Genomic DNA, 18,398 nt, shown 5'->3' on the forward strand with positions numbered 1-18,398 from the left:
GCTGTGGATGCTCCCTGCCCATCCCTTCATGGATGCCTCGGATTCATGAAGCACCAGGAATGCAGATGTAATAACCAGAACCAGAGGCTTCCTGTTCACGGATGTGAGGTGGGAGACGGACCAAAATAACCACACAACTCTCGGAGAAGCCGCCCCGTCTCGCCTAGAGGCCCCTCCTACACACTCCCTCTAAGTCATTTCTAACGTGGTGAAACTTCACAGAAAGAAGAATAGTACTTGCCAGGGTTTGTAGTAACAGGATGAGCGAGTGCGAGACTTCCTGTTATGTGTGTGTGACAGCTAGTGATAAGTAGAGGGCCCTGCACAGGAAATCCGCTCAGCTTCTGCAATGTGACCTGCCCGAGACTTGGGAGCTCCCTCAGTGTGGATGTCGATGGCAGGACAAAGGGGCGCCTGGACTATGGGCGACGACGTGGTAGAGAAGAGTTTGGAAGGGCCCCTGGCACCCGCTGCAGATGAGCCCTCCCAGAAAAGGGGAGATACGGTGGAAATCTTAAATGAGGAGAAGGTGAAATTTGATGATGCGGAACTCTCCTTAATTCTTCAGAATGGCCTGGAGACCCTCCGAGTGGAAAATGCTCTGACAGATGTCATCTTGTGTGTGGACATCCAGGAATTCTCCTGCCACCGCGTGGTGCTTGCCGCGGCCAGCAACTATTTCAGGTTAGCACGGCTACAATCAGTCAAATGGGGTGCAAGTTGCAAGGAAAATCTGTGCCCAGTCCAAGTGGTTCACTATTACATTCATGTGTATGTAGATTTCTATTAAGGCTCATGTGTCCACTTCAGATCCAGGAAAGGCAGCTCTCAAACTTTAGACTTCAGTATTTAAACTACAACATAACAGAGACCGATTGGCAGCATTTAAAAAGCAACGCTTGTGTATGATGGTAAACCTTCTCTGTATGTGTCCGCCCTTGTTCTAAAGGATGGAAAATTGCTTAAGTTGTGGGGAATTTTTTCCTCTTTCCTTAGTCTGATTAATGTGTTGGAAACACGATGCTGTCTTTGTTCACCAGAGGGACAGAGAAGAAGGATGCGGATATGGCTTTTGTTTTGGAGTTACCAAACAGCTTGCAAGTGAGGGGCTTGTGTGTGTGTGTGTGTGGTAGGGGAAGAAAGCAATTATAAAAGAGCTTTACATGTAGAAATTCCCCTGATGACAATAAACTCGTGGTCTCACAGTGGCTTCCCAGAAGGTCTGGTTTCACCCCACTTGGCTTTTTTTTGACCATGAGACTTGAGGCAAGTTGCATAGTGCTCGGGGGATCCACTTGGTCACCTGTGAGATGGGCACTGTGGGGATTACCTGTCCACGCTGTCTGATAATCAAACACAAGAGTGAAAAGGGTCTTGCACAGTGCCCCGCATACAGTAGATGCTTAATATATTTTTGTTGAAATTCTTCACCTGATTCTGCTTCGTTCCACCGAGAACTGTTATTATGATGAATGCTGACCATCAGCAAATTCTTGGGGTAGGAATGAGGGAGAATCAGGAACCCAGTGAAGGCGGCTGGACCTAGTATTGTCCCTCCCAGTGTGGATAGAGTGGGATACTGGTATATAAGGGCCATGTGGATCTCTCAAGTTGTGGATCTTTCAATTTGGGGAACTTGAAAAAAAAAATACCTTTGTAATTCTTCATAGCAAGAGTCTTCTTAACTCTCAGTTCTGGTTCAGAAAATTAAGAAGGAAAATGTTATACTGTTTTGAGGCACCTAGGGAGATCTTTCTTTGGAATTTACAGGGCACCGTTGGCACTGTTGTGGGACTGGGTTGCTCCCACATGTTGGCAAGGTGAGGGGATTTCTGCATTTGAGGGAATCATGTCTGCTATGCCCCCGCAGGCATAGCTATCTCATTTTATTTTTACAAGACTGTGATGAAGGTGGCTGATGTTCCCTTTTGCAGAAAATGGAAGCCAGTATGACATATCTGACCACTGGTGGAGCAGGAGTTCTGTTTGTTCTAGAAATCCTTGCATTTACTGCAGTGCCAGCTGCCCAGGAGTATGGGACTTCCTCCTATAGGAAGTGTATGAAGATAAAGCATATGCATAGCTGTAAAACTGGGTTGGCATAAACAGATAACTTAGTCTACCAATAGTGGTCACTTGCTTTTCACAATTGATCACGCCCCTCTTGGGAGTGAATGAAGGCCAGCTTATCAATGTCCTAGGTGCTTGTTTTAGGTTCATTCTTTCTGTTTTGAATCGCTGGAAGACGGCCACCATGTACTTGGTTAGTAATTTGGTTATGGGTTGGACTATCTATCGGACATGACTGCTGGCCGTGTGCTCCAGACACAACCCTGCCCTTCTCTGGTCTTTGGGTTTTCCCACCTAAACAGAGAGAATCTGGGCTCTGTTCTTCTAACCTGCTGGTCTAGGACACGCAGGGCGGGTCTCTGTCAGTCCCTAGAGCAAGCTGCAGCAGTGAGAAGCTGCAGGCACATGAGGGTCTGTGTGTCTGTGGCTACGAAGCTTCTTCCCAAATTTCCTGGTGGTGAGGGGAAGTTCCTCCTATTCCTTTCTTCAGAGGACTACCTTTAGATTGGTATCGAGGGATTTCCAGCATAGCCGTCCTTCCATAAGGAATACAGTCCTTAAGACAGGACTCTTTTCTTGGGTGCTGCTACTAGTAATGCCTTGTGGTTTGTTGAGCATGTATGGGGGTCAGGGCCAGTGCCACCTGTGTGGTGCACACCAGCCGCTCAATGCACACAACAGCGCTGTGAGGTGGGGATTTTATCCTCGCGTTGCAGACGAGGAGCTGAGGTCCCAGGCGTCACGGTTCATATCAAAGTAACCAAACCAGGCTTTGGAGTGGGGACTGATGTGAGGCCTGGCATTGCCTCAGTGCTTTCTTGCTGTGTCTAAGGTTTTGAAAGGAGTTAGGAGCCAAGTTCCTCTTCTGCTCAGACTTCAGAAGGCCAGGGAGTCTGGGAGGCTTTCGACACGGTTCTCAGTGCTCTGGAATGCCCGGCAGCCTAAATATGTAGGGTTTTTTTTCCTTATTCATTAATAAAATAAATACGTTCCACTAAGTAACTGACCACAGTTTATTTCACCTATTCAGTTGACAGACAGTTGGATAATTTCTAATCTCTTGTTATTACAATGTTGTAAGGAAGAACCTTGTGATAAGTCAGTTTTTAGGAGCATCTGGAGATGCACTTCTGGAAGAGTTTTATTGAGTCAAATGCATCTGCAGTCTTAGTGGTATGGCCAGCCTCTCCTGGGTGGGGACAGAATCATTTTATATTCCCCAGCACCTGGTAAAAGATAGTAGCATGTAATAGTGGAATTTTTAAAATGATATATTGACAAATTATCTATAGTACAAGAGATGTGATGATGTTGGAATATAGTGAGGAATGACCAAATCAAGCCAACCATCCCATCCATCCCTTCCATCCTTGTCATCTTTGGTGGTGAGAACATCCAAGCTTCCCTTTCCCAGTGACACGGGGATGAAGAGTACCGTGCAGTGCCTCTCAAGACAGAAATCAAAAATCAAAAGCCAAACTTACTTCTCCTACCTAACTTGTACCTTTTGATTATCAGCTCTTATTTCCCAGCCTGCCTCTGAGAGTCATTACTCTCTGCTTCGCTGATTGTAATTGCTGTAGATTTCGCATACAAGTGACAACTGGTAGTGTTTGTCTCTCCGGCAAACTGTTGAATTTTTGTTAGTCTGACAGATGAGAAAGAATATCTCCATTTGGTTTTAATTTACATATTGTCTTAGTTTATTCAGGTCAAACGTCTTTTCAGGTGTTTGGTCACAGGAAGTTCTTTTTCTGTGAACTCTCTCCTCATATCCTTTCAAATTTGCCTGTGTGAGTTTTTAAAATTCAAATTTATTTTTATCAAACTAAGACATGTAGATCAGTAGTAACAAAGAGTTAAACGGTATTATGAAAAGCAAAAATTCCTCTTTACCTCCTCTACCCTTCAGTCCTGTTCACTAGAGGCCATTTTAGACTTCTAGCTATTGTTTCCAGTATCATTTATATATTTCTATAATATATGGTTATACTTCTTTGTTGGCTTCCAATATTAGATATCATGCATTTATTCCAGATAAAAGATTTAGCACTTGTAACTAACTCACTTACCGTATACCACATACCTTTTGTCTGTCAATGTAATTTTTTTCCCAGTTTTTTGAGAGAGGGTCTTGCTGGCCTTGAACTCACCATGTAGCCCAGGCTGGCATTGAACTTGTGGCACTTTTCTTCCCTGAGCCTACAGAGTGCTGGGATTACAGACACGTGCCACTATGCCCAGCTTCAAGGTAATGTTTATCATAACTTTTTGCTGAATTTGTATTAGGAGTTTGCATGAGCTAGATGTGTGGCACATGCATATAATCTCAGAACTCTGGGAGCTGAGGCAGGAAGATTGCAAGTTCAAGCCCATTGTGGGGAGCTAAGATACTTAGCAAGACCTTGTTGCGAAATTTCTTTTAAAAAAATTTTTAAAGGCTGGGAGATATGGTGCAGTGTAAAGGTCTAGGTTCAATCCTCAGTACCTTAAAAAAAAATAATTTTTCAACATTATGTTCATGAAAATAGTGTTCCCTATTGAGCCAAATAGCAATGCTATAATATACCCTTCCTTGTAACTTTTTTCTTTCTTTAAAATTAATAAAATTTAATAAAATTAATAAAATTAATGTTAGGAAAGATGAAATTAATCTCTCTAGGCTAGGGATGTAGCTCAGAGGGAAAGTGCTTCCCCAGCATGCGAAAGATCTTGCATTCGACCTGTGGCGCTGCGAAGTAAGCACATGATTAAATATTCACTGCTTTTTCCACTTGCTTAGTTTTTGGAGTGACTTTGGGTCACAGCCACTCACAGTGACCTTTCCGTGGGTTAACACACCGCTGGAATTTTCCTCACGTCCGTTGTCCCGAACGTATTTTCTATAGATTTTCAGCACATTACAGTCCAGCGCCTCACCCAGATTCCGGGAAGTCCTTTATCACACAGAGGCTTTCTCCTTCCATCTCTTTTTCATGTTGCTATTAGAAGCCTGTCTGATTTCTTTTTATTTTTATTGTTTATCCTTCTGATTTCTGATGTTTTATATATAATCCTTTTTTCTCTAGACATTTTTAGGATTTTCTTTTAACATTCTGAAATTTCATGATGTGCTCTGTGTGTGTGTGTATATATATATATATATATTTTATTCCAGCCATTGAACACTTGCACAGTTTAGTTCTAAGACATTTTCTTATGTTATTTCTCTGGTAATTATATGTCCACTGTTTTCTTTGTCTTCCACTTCTGGATCACGTGCTGAGTGGATGTGACTTCAAAAACAATTCTCTCACTTTCTTATCTTCTCTCTTGTTCGTTTTATCTTTTTGTTTTATTTTCTGGATGACTTTTATCATTTTATTTCCCAGTCTGTTGGAATCTCAGGTTTTTTTAAATTTCCAAGGGCATTTTATTGTTTTATGAGTGTTCCTTTTGGTAACATTCTATTCTCCACCCCACTCCCGCACCGAGAATCGAACTCATGACCTTGCGCTTGCCAGGCAGGCGCAGCACCGTTGGGCTAAATCCCCAGCCCCTGATAACATTCTATTCTTGTTTTATGTAGATTATACTTTTTAATCTCCTTGAAGTTTATATATATATGTATATATATATATATAAGCTTTTTTCCTGTTTCTTGTAATGTTTGTGTTTTCTGTGCATTTTTTCTCTTTGTTTTAGTTTTTGTCTTTTATTTGAAAGGCTATACTGAAATATTTGGTAGTCTTTATGTATCTACTCATATTTCAGAGTAAAACACTAAAAAGCCAGTGGATGTTGGGGAGTGAGGGCTTTGCTCTGGGGTCGATGGAGATTGAACTCACTCTTTCCTGAGAATTCCCAGGTGTTAGCATTGGAGGGTCTTGCCCTGGCACTAACCATTTAGAAGAAACATTTTCCCTTTTCAAGCCTTGTGTGCTTTCTGGGGAAGGAAGAAGCCAAGGTACGTTACTCCTTGGTTTTTAGATTTATATTTAGTTCTGCCATTGCTGATTCCCCTTCCTCCCGTGGGCATGGCATCCATGGAGAAGCTTGAATTTCCCCAGAACAAATCATGTGTTCCCTGTGAGTGGCTGCAGTGGTATTGCTCTGATGGGCAGGGTGGGGATGTGGGCCTTCTTCTCCATAGCCTCTCAACCAGTGCTTCTGTTTGCAGTTCCACATGGCCCCTCCCCCTCCTCTACTTCTGTCTTTTAAAGTGGCCATGGATTGCTGAGCTGTTCTGGGTTCTCCAGAGAGGACTAGCTCAGGAGCTGTCTTTGGTCCCTCAATTTCAGCTTTCTTCATACAGACCTTCCTTGTTTTAAACCCTCCTGGACCATGGGAGGAATTCTGTGATGGTGGGAAGCAGAGTTCTGATCTATGTGTGGTCTTTGGGATAGTCACAGAGCTACTTACAAAATCAGCTGCCATTCTCTCTTTTTTCTAAGGTTTTTCTTGTGTGTGTGTGTGAGTGACAAGCACTGCACCTAAGAGCTTTGTACACACTGTCTTATTGAATCCTCACAATACTTTGAAATATTACCATCCTCAGGCTGCAGAAGCTGAGATCTGAAAGGTTAAATAACTTGTCCAAGCTTACAAAGCTAGTGGGAGGTAGAGTATTTCCCTGAGTCCAGTTTTCTCCTTGTCCTCTTGACTGTGATAACCCCTGGTTTTGCAAACACCAGCTCCACCTAAAGCACCAGGCGAAATGTAGACGTCTATGGCAGCAGCTGCTCTAATCTTGTGTTCAGATTTCTGTTAGCTAGAGAGATAATGAAACCGATGCCTTGTGTCACTGTGTGTGAGGGAGAAAACCTGTCTAGCCACCCATTATTCTGTTGTCTGTGTCACATACCGCCCCCAAACCCCAACCATACTGTAGAAAAGCAGTCTCAAGAGTTTATTGATGGTGGCAGAGACTGATAGGCTGGGAATGTGTCAGCCAAACAGGCACGGTATTAGTAATTCAGACAGTGTATTTCCCTTTGGGGGCCTACTTAAAAGTCTTGAGAGGAATGAGGAAGTTGAGGGAAAATTGTTTAGTTAAGAACGAGAAAAGGGTGAGGGAAAGCTTAAAAATTACCATGTATCATGCATGTAAATGTCCAGCGACTAAATGTCAAGGTGTTCAAATATTTTCATGGTGGAAAAATTGAGGGAAAGGCATAGACTTAACATTCAAAATAATTTCTTTTATGAGATGACCAATGCCTCGTATAAATTTACTAACAAAGTGGCTATTTGTGTTATGCCATTGAGCAGGTCCCCAAATCAAAGTCACGGGAAGGGGTTGCATGTGCTATACTCTGAGCCTGACCTCATGAGGGGTTGACATTGAAACCAGTGGCTCTCGGCGCCTTGGGGGCTCAACTCATTGTAAAATATGGCATACTGTATAAATGACAGTGATGGGGAGGCGGTCACCCTGTGATTCCCAGGGTTGGCGGAGAAGTGGGTAGTGGTGGTGAGGGGTGATGTTGCCAGGCTTCCCTTAGTCCTGTCGATGGCTCGCTTTTCCTCTGCGCTGGCAAAGCTAACTAAGGCTGAGTCAGCAGCCAGATCCTTTGCCTCTGCCCAGGCCTGAAACCTTTGCCTGGTTTCTGATCCCTGCCTGTGCCTCAGTCTCTGGGTTTGATTCTCTGAAGCTATGTTGAGGAAACTTTTCCTATCAAGTACAAGAATCAAGCATGAAGCCAGGAATCGGAAGGGTATGATGGGTACAACCTGTGCATTTGTGAGTTGTTTTTGCATACTACCCAGTTACTAGGTGGCAGAAAGTGGGGCAAAAGGCTACTCTTAGACTAGCTAGGTTTAGCTGTTGTAATTATTAGCTTATCCTCCGTAATGATGTAAGATGGAGCCAAAGTACAAAGGAAAACAAAAATAAACTAAGACTGTCTAGGTCTGAATTAAAAAATATGGTTAATGGCTAAAAGATTACAGGTTTGGGGCTGGGGATTTAGCTCAGCGGCAAAAGCGCCTGCCTGGCAAGCTCAAGGTCATGAGTTCAGTTCCTGGTACCGGAGAAAAACCAAAAAAAAAAAAAAAAAAAAAAAAAAAAGATTACAGGTTTCTGTTGCCACCATGGACAAATTTGTTGGACTCAAGTGAAGCTGACGACTGCACTACCTGGATTGTATCCTGTGTTTTCCGTTTTTAGTATTTTCTAATACTGTGGCTAGAACCAACCTGGTGGTTAATATTTAAGTGTGATAGATTTATAGTCCCTTATCTGCAGTGAGGAAATTCTCAAATTTAGGAGCCAAATCTTGAACTGCACTCACTTTTCAGGAGCACCTGTAATGAACAGAGGTGAGGCTACTTGGAGTCTTTCTTTATTCTACTTCTGGCGGTTGTTCAAGTATTCACTGCTGAAATACAGACACATTGTTTTCCTGAGTGCTGGAAGTCCTATGTAATATTCAAGATGTGCTAATATCCAAACAGTTCTGAATGCCAGTGCACTTATGACTGCGCAATTTGGGTAAGGGATTATGCTAAATCTAGTAGGTTCCATGCTGGTGGTTTTGATCTACCATTTTTTCACATGCATATTTTTACTTACTTGTAAAATGTAGTTTGCACACAATTTTGCTTCTTGCTTTGCCCTCTCTTTTCATTAGAATCTTTTTCCTATGGTGGCTCACAGGTTTCATAATTACAAAACCATTTATTTATTTTGCTGCCAGTTTTAGCAGATACATACTATGAAAATCAGTCTCCCTGTGAATGTTTCAGTCATTTCCAATATTTTGTCTTTATACATGATGTGGTCATCTTTGTATTAATTATTAAGACCAACATTTTTTGAATACTTACTATGCGTCAGGCTCTTTGCCAGATTCTCTTTATTTCAGTTGTCCTCATGACAATCTCAGTAGTTGGATAACAGCTACAGAGCACTGTTTCCATTTCACCCTTAAAGGAACTCACACTGATAGAAAGAAGGGTTTCCATGTTGAGATCCCAGCTGAAAACATGCAGCAGAAGTGTGACCGGGAGGACACTTCCTGTGTAGGACCTTCAGCTTCCCCCATCCTACCATGCACGAGTGTGGGCTACACACTCTGAAAATGAGGAGGAAATGTGATGTCACCTCCACGTGCAGGTACACATGTGCACAGGTAGGACGCATCCATCCCAGCGTGTGCCTGGGGGCTGAACACACAGGCCCCATAGCAACAAAGACTCGGCATGCCCTGGGACGCGGGTGTGGCTCAAGGCGTTAAAAGCAGGAAGGAGGCAGGTCAGGGCATGTGATGTGTATGAATGTATTTGCCTAAAAGTACTTCATGTACTGCAATAAGTCAGGTGTCTTAGTGTCAGTGCACGGAATCCACTCTGACTTTTGTGAGAGAGGAATTTATGTAAATGAAAACAGGGACTCGGAAAATCCCCTCAGAAGTCTGGAGAACCGAAGGCAGAAGGCAGACAGGTGCGAAGGAGGTCAGGCGGCGGCACCTGTGTGCAGAGGGCGCCCCAGCTGCTCTGAGGCCTGGCGGTCACAGCTGCAGTGTCTGTCTCCAGCTGGAGGATGCTGCTGCTTCTACCCACACAGACTCACTCGCCCCCGATTCAAAGCCTGGCATCAGTTTACCTGATCTGTCAAGGCTCAGTTAAACATGGCGATGTCCTTGCTGGAACAGGAGCGAGGAAAGTCTTCGTATCACGTCTTTGCAGCTACTGGAATGGGAAGTGGCTCCTGCCACTCTGTGTCCTTCAGGGAGGGCTGGCTATACCCAGGGAGGGCTCAGATGCAGGGCAGCCAAAAAATGACAAGTGCCTATTATGCGCGCCTACTATGGGCCAGGCACACATAAGGTGCAGAGTAGGAGTTACGGTATCGTGAGAACTGTCTAGGTATGGGAATGCTGTGACTCTTGTCACATAGCGTTGAAGAGCAGGATCCTGAGACCCTAGCAGACAAGAGGACAATTGTTAGGGCTTCCAGTCTTCCTCTGCTCCAAACTGTGGGCCACCCTGGGTCCCCTTGTGGTAAATGTGACACAACGGTGTCATCCACTACGGGTGTACTAGACACAGATTGCAATGTGAGTTACTTGGGGGCGCCATGCTTTCTTTGTCCCTGTGCCCTTGGCACCTTCAGCAGACACCCTGTACCTGCTGCAATGGAGAAAGACCTTGGCGCCCCTCCCACAGCGCAGTGGCTGATTAAGTATCATCTTGGTGTGGGCGGGAAGTCCCCACAGAGTCCCGAGACTGCTGCACACTGTCGAAAAGAGAAGGCTGAGGAAGTTTGCTTCTCACAGGGAAAACTGAGAGCAGCTTATAAAAAAAATCCAAAATGCTTCAGAACATTGTGGAGGTGAGATCACTTCTGTGACCATCTGGACCCAGATGTCCCGTGCCTCTGCGGTGACTCTTGCCGTCCCATTTTAGCAGTGGGAGGTGGAGATGGAGGGTCAGGTCCAGAGCCGAAGGACAATCATGTCCTTTCATCTTGTAATAAAAGTTGGAGAAAAAGCAGTTCAAGAAGGAGGGTTCCCGGAAGAGGTGATGTCTGAGCAGCGTGCTGAAGGATGAGCAGGCATTAGTCAGAAGCGGCGCACCGCTGGGGAGAGGCGAGAGGAGGGAGCACACCACAGGGAAAAGTGTCTGGGGAGGAGGTAGCGTGCAGCAGGAGCACAGGGGCTGCCGGGAGAGGAGCAGGAATGAAGTAGAGGAGCGGTGTGGGCCAGTAAGGCTGAGAGAGGAGAGCTCAGACCTTGGAAGGTTTTGCCGGGAGACGCTGAGGCCTGAATATATCTTATAGCTGGGGAAACAACGGAAGCATATTTACGCACAGACAACACAAGCTGAGATCTCTTTTAAGGTCATTGTGTGGGCTGTGGGCTTGGGCTGTGGGCAGGGAGGGCTCATCAGTCTGGCGAGACCTGGCGGAGGCGGCACTGCCTAGTGGGAAAGGAGGAGGAACTCAGGAAGCGGGCTGGGAGGACTGGGACACTTGACTCCGCCTTTTCCTGAGGGTCAAGTCCTTGGCTTCAAGGTTGGAACGAGAAAGGGAAGGCAGTGTGACCAACCAGTCCTTCACTTGCTCCTGCGGCCCTTTCGAGCCAAGCCCAGAAACAAGTAATTTCAAAAGAACTCCAGTTCCGAATTTGCAATTTCTAAACACTGCAGAGCTTGATATAGCCTACAGCTGCTGCTCACTTCGGTTCCCCGCTTTCATCCACATCTCTGATACAGACCACTGCTGGCTTTTAGGGTGCTTTCCCTTGAATTTTTAAAACCTTCTCTGCCTGGTGGACTGATTAGAAACAGGGGCACCTTTCTCTGGGGACTATCACAGCGCACATGAGCATACAAAGCTTGGCCAGGGTCGTAGGGCTGGACTGTAGCGCCAGCCCTGATGTGTCTGGTGTCCCTGTATTGTCCCAGTTCACTCTGCCTTCATCTCCAGCAGCAACCTCGACCTTCCTCCCCTTTCCCCCTGGCTTCTCGACCATGAAAAGCCTAACAGAACTACCTGTCTAGACCGTGCCATGGCAGCTGGGAGAGGAGCCATCCCTCTGGGGGACAGCTTCTACGGCTGAGGGAGCCCCAATATTTGAAAACCTTGGAGTGAAGAGTGAGACTGTTGCTGGTTTGCAAGTTTCCAAGTGGATGGAACCAGGGAATGTGCGGAAAAGTCCCTAAGAAGAGGCTGGTCCTGGACTGCGAGACAATGATGCAGTAGCTACGGGGAAGCCAGCGTGGGGCGGGGCAGGGTGGAAAATATTCCCCAAAAGGGAGTGATGGGGAACCTCCAGGGCTGAAGCTTGCCCAGGATGTGGCAGTGGACAGTGGGCACCGATGCTGACCCTGATCGGGCCCCATGGAGAAGTGAGAATCCGAGCAGACCTCATAGCAGGGTTGAGAGGGAAGTGGTGTTTGGTTAGGGGAAGCCAGCTTCATCTTCAGCGAGGAGGAAGAAGGGGCAGACAGTCAGCAGCAATGTGAAGCAAAGAACAACTACCATGTTGTGTAATACCAAGTCTCAGGGGGCACAGCTTTGGATAAACACCACGGGCCCGGAGTTCCAGTTCAGAAAACTGCCAGACAGCGCAGGTCTCCTCACACATGCCTTGTGCAAGGTCACTCAGGAGCTCCTTTTAAAAAAAAATATTTTGGGGTGTGGAGTGTGGGGTAGTGCGGGCAGACCTATTTGGCCTAGTTGACTCATAGGAATACACTGTATGTGTAGGTTCCTTCCCATCCATCTGCTCATCCATCCATCCATCTGTCCATCCAACGAGTACCTTACTGAGCGTCGCAGAATGAAATATAGCAAGGGCTGAGGATATAGCTCAGTGTGAAGGCTCTGGATTCAATTCTAAGTGCCACCAAAAACCAAAATTGTCTACTGTGAGCCATAAATAAGCATCGAGAGAAATGCATGCTAACTCTTTTCCCTCAGCTGCTGACAAATCTAATAGAGAAGGCACACTCACACTGACCTACTAGAGTCTGCCTAGGAGGTTGATGTGCACAAAGGTTCATGTTGGAAACTGCTCGTCACTGGGTGTGGCTGCATCACAGGATGGGAAAGGAGGGACACAGGCCACACTGCGAAGGGCCTTGTGTGCCGACATCGCTTCTTTCTGAGCACCTTTAATATAATTATCTTCTGGAATGTGGGCCCATTTGCTGTTTGGGATTTCCCTCATCCAGTTGGATCAGTCAGGGCTCTGCATTGTAAGTAACCAGCTCAAACTGGTTCAAGGGTAAAGAAAAAAAAGAAAGAATTAATTTGCTCCTGTAATTTCTTTTTCCTTTTGGTTTGTTTTTCTGGTGCCGGGAATCGAACTCACAACCTTGCGCTTCCCAGGCAGGCACTGTGCCACTGAGCTAAATCCCCAGCCCCTGCTCCTGTAATTTCTAAAGGTTAAGAAGTATTGCTTCGAGGTATAGTTGGATCCTTGTGCTCTGTCTAATGTCACCAGGACTCAGTTTCTCTTTCGTCTCTGTTTTGCTTTCTCTGCATTGGTCTCTCCATATTGGGTCTTCACACATAGAGACAAGAAGGTCACCAGCATTCCCAAACTTTTTTTAAAAATAAAATAAGACTCTTTATTAAACAGTATAAATTATACAAACTAAAGTGAGAATATCACCAGAAACTAGAAGAAATGTACTACTTTATGTATAAGTACCCTGTCAAAAAAAGCCTGGTACAGAGTAAGTGCTCAACAGATGTTTCCCAAATTGAAAAAATGTCTAGAAGAAAACACTGATGCATTATTTTTTTGTTGTTTGTTTTTTTCCGGTACCAGGAATTGAACTCAGACCCTCATGCTTGCCAGGCAGGCACTGTGCCGCTGAGCTAAATCCCCAGCTCCTGATCCATTCTTTAAAATCAACTTTTTTCTTAATCCTGAACTCTTGCTGTAGCATACAGTTTCTCTTAAAATTATTATGGTCTATTCTGTAATTTCTTTTAATTCCTAGGAGTCTAATGATGTCTAGTGACTTTACGATTGTTCTAGTGACAGCTGCAGGTTTGAAGTCCTTACATGCTTGGATTTTCTGCTGTCTTGTTTCTGTGATCTGAAATCTGAACTGCTTTAATCAGTGTATCAAGTACCACAGAAAGTTCCTTTTGCTAGACAAATGTTCCCCTGTTAAACTTCTTGGAATGATTTCCATTGAATTTAGGAGTAGTAGCCATCTATGTCCATGCTTCCTACAGAGTAAACCTATACTAAACTTGCCATTTGTCCCCAATATCTTTTTGTTTTCTCTTTTGTTCTGGGGCCCAAACCCATGGCTTCATGTTTACTAAGCACACATACTGCCACTGAACTACATCTCCAGCTGCCCAACGTCAATCTGAAATATTTGTGGACTCCTGTTCTTAGTCTCTTTGAAGCAATTATCCATATTTGATTACTTTAGTAATTTTTTCTCTTCAATTTACAATGGGGTTACAAATCCACCATAAATTGAAAATATCATAAATCAAAAATACATTTAATATACCTTAATTACTTAATAGCATTTCTAAGCCTAGCCTGCCATCATGCTCAGATACTTACACTAGGCTACAACTGACCAAAATAATCTAACACAAAACCTTTTTTGCAATAATGTCAAACACCTTATGCAATATATTATATACTGCACACAAGGTGAAAAACACAGTGGTATTGGTAGCCTGGGGTAGTGAGTCCAAATTAAAAATCTGAAGTAGTTCCCTCTGAATGTCTATTGCTTTCAAAGAATCGTAAAGTTGAAAAACTATGTCAAACCATCATAAATTGGGCACCATCTGCACTGATAGTCCTTAATTTGGCTGTCAAACTGGTTTGTACTTTTCTTGACTACAGCTTGGAAAATATATTGTGCACATATACGAGGCAAAAACGTGCAAAATGAACTTAAAGTTTCAGAATTTGTAATTAAAAATGTTAAAGTTCATCTTATCATAAATATAATATAGAATATTTTCATATTGTGGACAGAAACATACATAGTACCCACACATATACTTAAAATGTATTATGTATATTCATTTGAAGAGTGCAAAGTGTGCTTTTCGAGGACCATTGCTTATGAGGACCAAACTTTCATTTCTACCAGCTCAGGAACCCCAGTAAGAAGAGAATTTTCTTTCTCAGTAACTCCAGAGAAAGTTCTGGAATTGGCTATCTACACTTACCCAATCAGTATGGCTTGGGTGTTGTAGGATGTGATTTGGACTGTACCCACCCTCTAAAGGGTAAGGCTGGCTCCATCCAAAAACTGCAGACTGACATAGAAGGAATGGTAGTTCCCAATGGAAACTCTGGGTACGCTCCTTAAAAAGGATAGGAATGCCACTGCAGGCAGACCAAGAACTGTCCATTAGATCTTTGTGATTGAAGCATCACTAAAGCCTGGCCACAAGCATTTGTCATCATTAATGTTCTACCCAGCCTGATCTTGCAGGATGGAATAATTCTGCTTTCTGTCGTAAATCTGTATGGGCTCAGTTACATGGCATGCTGTGATACCAGCCATGGTCCTGTGGGGCTTGGCTAGCACTGGCTCCATAGTAACATGGCCAAGCTATTCCCCAAAGGCGCCATGTGCGTGTCTTAAAGAAGTGGTAAACTTGGGCAGGGAGCAGTTCTTTCAAAGCCTGATGATGCTTAGAGTCCAAGGTGGGTTGGGGAGCTCTGGTGTCCAGCTCTTCTGTCAGTTTAGGACAATGAGTCAGCCAGTGGCTGGGGATTCAAGACAGCAACTCCAGACCACAAAGAGAAAGGTAGAGAGCTGCTAATCATAGTTCTTTAATGGAAAAGGAGATGGCCATGAACTTCCACATACTTCTCTGAAGGAATATTAGTCAGTTTTCTGTTACTATACCAAAATACCTGAGGCTGGGTACTTTTTTTGAGACTAAGTACTTTAAGAAGAAAAGAGATTTGTTTAGCTCATTGTTCTGGAAGTTCAAGCATATGTGTCTGCATTGGCTTGGTATGTTATGTGGCAGATGGTATCATGGAAGGAAAGTGTATGAGGGGGAGGGGTCACACAGTGAGTTGGTAGTGACCAGGGAGAGGCAGGTCTTAGTCTTCTACAACAATTCTCTCTCGAGAACTAACCAGTAATACCCACATGAGACCAGTGAGACCCACATCAATTCTTTCTGAGGGCAGTGCCCCCCAACAGCCCAGCCACCTTGTACTGGAGCCCACCTCTTATAGGTCTCACCACCTCCACACTGCCACTTTGAGGACCAAGCTTCCAACACATGGACTCTTGGGAGGCAAACCAGATCCAAACCACAGCAGAAGGCATCCCTCCAGGTGTGTGGGATTTGCATGCACATGGCAGACAAGAGCAAAGCTTCTTTCTACTTACTAGTAACAGGGCTGTGGTGCTAAGCCCCTCTTCAGAACTCCCAGCTCCAGGGAACTGTGGTACTTGAATATAAGTGGTGTGGTCCTTTCTGTACATCTAAGCTACAGGACAAGAGCTGCTTTCATCTGAGCTTGTAGGTTGGAAGAAGAAGAGGCTGCTCACCCCTCTTCCATTTGGGAGGAAGCTCTAAACCTCATGGAATTCTAGGAAGCCTGGATCTCAGAAGATGAAAGGGAGAATCTCTACCAGGGAAAGACCTTCAGGGACGTGTCTGCTGCAGCAGGCAATTGTTCCCTTGACCTTGATTTTTCTTCAGTTTCCTTCTCAACTGTGAGCAACGGGAGACTGTGTTAGGGGTAGAGGTGACCTCTCCAGGGCCCTGGTTCTTAAAGGAATTATGGATAGGAGTAAAGGGGGCCTAATAAGGTGAATCTCCCTAACTCAACTCCCAGACATTTTAATTCAGTAGTTCTAGGGTGGGCGGAGCTCAGGATTCTGCCTTCTTAGCAAGCACCCAAAGGAAACTTACTTTGTGACTTGCCTCCTGAGGCTGTTAATGTAGCCAGAGCATGTAAGCAGGACTCCGGTATGGAGTTAGGGCTGACATGATAGGACTTGGGGGACAGCTTGAGATCAGGAGCTGGGCTGCACTGGATGTGCTTCCTTTGTTTAGGGCTGGCTTGGGAAACGACAGGTGGAATGTTTTGGTGCCTTAGAAGAGTTGCCAGGGACCGTAGAAAGTGATGTCATGCCGTGCCAGGTTACACTTGCAACTGCTGATTCCCTGCTTTCTTTGCAATGGAAACTCCTTTGATTGGCTATATTGTCTTTCTATCAATATTGTAGTCCTTTCTTAACAGTCGTGTTCATTGTGCAGCTTACATTTTAAAATTGTACATCCATGGACACTTCTATTCTTGAGTAGAATTTTACTCACTTTGCAACTAATGTTAAAGCCAGTCTAACAGAGAATATGTCAGCGAGGCAGAGGAATCAGTTGTTTATACAAACAGGGATGGTGAAGGATCAGAGGGAGAACAGAGTAGGGGGAAGAAAGGAATGAAGCTCCTACAAGATCATGGAGGTGATGGTATATTTGTTTATAGGGGTGTCATTGGTGTTGGGAGCAGAGAGTTCAGAGGAATGAAATCTAGGAGGTGGGGCTGGAGGTGGTGAAATCTAGGGAGAGATAGGATAGTTGGGTTGGGTGTAAAATGCTGATTTGGTGGTTAAGAAACTACAGTACCTGCACTCATCAAAACAGTAAGTACAAGTGTTGAGTGATGGCATGTCCTCCTCAAGTCCCAGGCCCTGAGCTGGGCATGGTGGCATACAACTGTAGTCTCAATACTCAGGAGGCTGAGGTAGGAAGATCACCAGGAGTTTAAGGCCAGCATGGACTCCATAGTGGGTTCAAGGCCTGCCTGAACTACATAGTGAGACCCTATCTAAAAAAAAAGTTCTAGGCCTTAGAATTGCATGTGTGACGGGAATTGCCTAGTGAGGGTAGAAGGTACATGGGACAGGACTCCTCAGCTTTACCCTCCAGGGAGAATTTGATAATTCTTAGCGTGGCAAAAGCAAATGCAGAGGGTCTAGGAAGGATAAGGTGGTTCACTGGCTCATTCATCTGTTCACTGAACCACTCATGTCCTTTAACTAAGTCTTTGTGTGTGTGTGTGTGTGTGTGTGTGTGTGTGTGTGTTTGAGACAAGGTCTCGCTATGCAGTTCAGGCTGGCCTTGAGTTCACTTTGTAGCCCAGGCTGGTCTCAAGCTCTCAACGAAGGACTGAGTCTTTACTGGATTCTGGGCACTGTTCTAGCCCCAGGGATTCAGTAATGAACATGGCACAAACCCTGTCCTTGCTCAGCTCACATTCTAACCAAAGGACAATCACTCAACTAGTTAACAAGTAGATCTACAATGTAATTCATGTTGTGGCAGAGCTACAAAGAAAAATAAAAGAGGTGAAAGTGGTTGGGAGTGGCTTTTAGATTGAGGACAAAGCAGGGAGAGCCTCTCTGAAGAGGTGACAGTGGAGCAGAGACCTGAAGTGAAGAGTGAGTCTGGTGGAGGTTAGAGCAGTGTGTGGCCCAGTGCTTGCGGCCAGGGTCTGACTTCATCTCAGCAGACTGCGGGCTGTGGGTATTCTCACGGCTGCTGTGGCAGATGCACTGCTGACCTGTGTTCTCTTCCTGGACCACTGACTCCCTGTGCTGGGCAGCTGGCTCGCTGCTGTAAAATGAAGATCTTGACAGCTACCTTTGTTTTTGTAAGGTTCTCATGAGACTCGGTCAGTGTCTTTCCAGGAAGTGATTTTATTATTATTTTATTACACAAGATCTCACATGCACGGTAGCGGGTAAGCTGTTAGCAACTAACTGGCTTGTGTTATCAGAGAGCAAAATAGGCTGGCACACTTAGTGCTAATGCTAAAACCCCTGAAGTCTGACCTTGAACTCTCCTGCTGGTGTGTGTGTGTGTGTGTGTGTGT

General features: G+C 44.8%; 1 protein-coding gene across 1 annotated transcript in view; it reads left to right on the forward strand.

Moving 5' to 3' along the window:
- Nucleotides 1-263: 263 nt before the first annotated feature.
- Nucleotides 264-18,398, forward strand: part of Klhl6 (kelch-like family member 6) — a 64,405-nt gene continuing 46,270 nt past the window's right edge. The window contains exon 1 of the mRNA XM_005383364.2: nucleotides 264-684. Within this exon, the coding sequence (XP_005383421.1) occupies nucleotides 389-684 (296 nt within the window). The 5' untranslated portion in view covers nucleotides 264-388. The remainder of the gene's footprint in view (nucleotides 685-18,398) is intronic.

The sequence above is a fragment of the Chinchilla lanigera genome, unplaced genomic scaffold, assembly GCF_000276665.1.
Source record: "Chinchilla lanigera isolate Chin_1 unplaced genomic scaffold, ChiLan1.0 scaffold00019, whole genome shotgun sequence".
Taxonomy (NCBI): domain Eukaryota; kingdom Metazoa; phylum Chordata; class Mammalia; order Rodentia; family Chinchillidae; genus Chinchilla; species Chinchilla lanigera.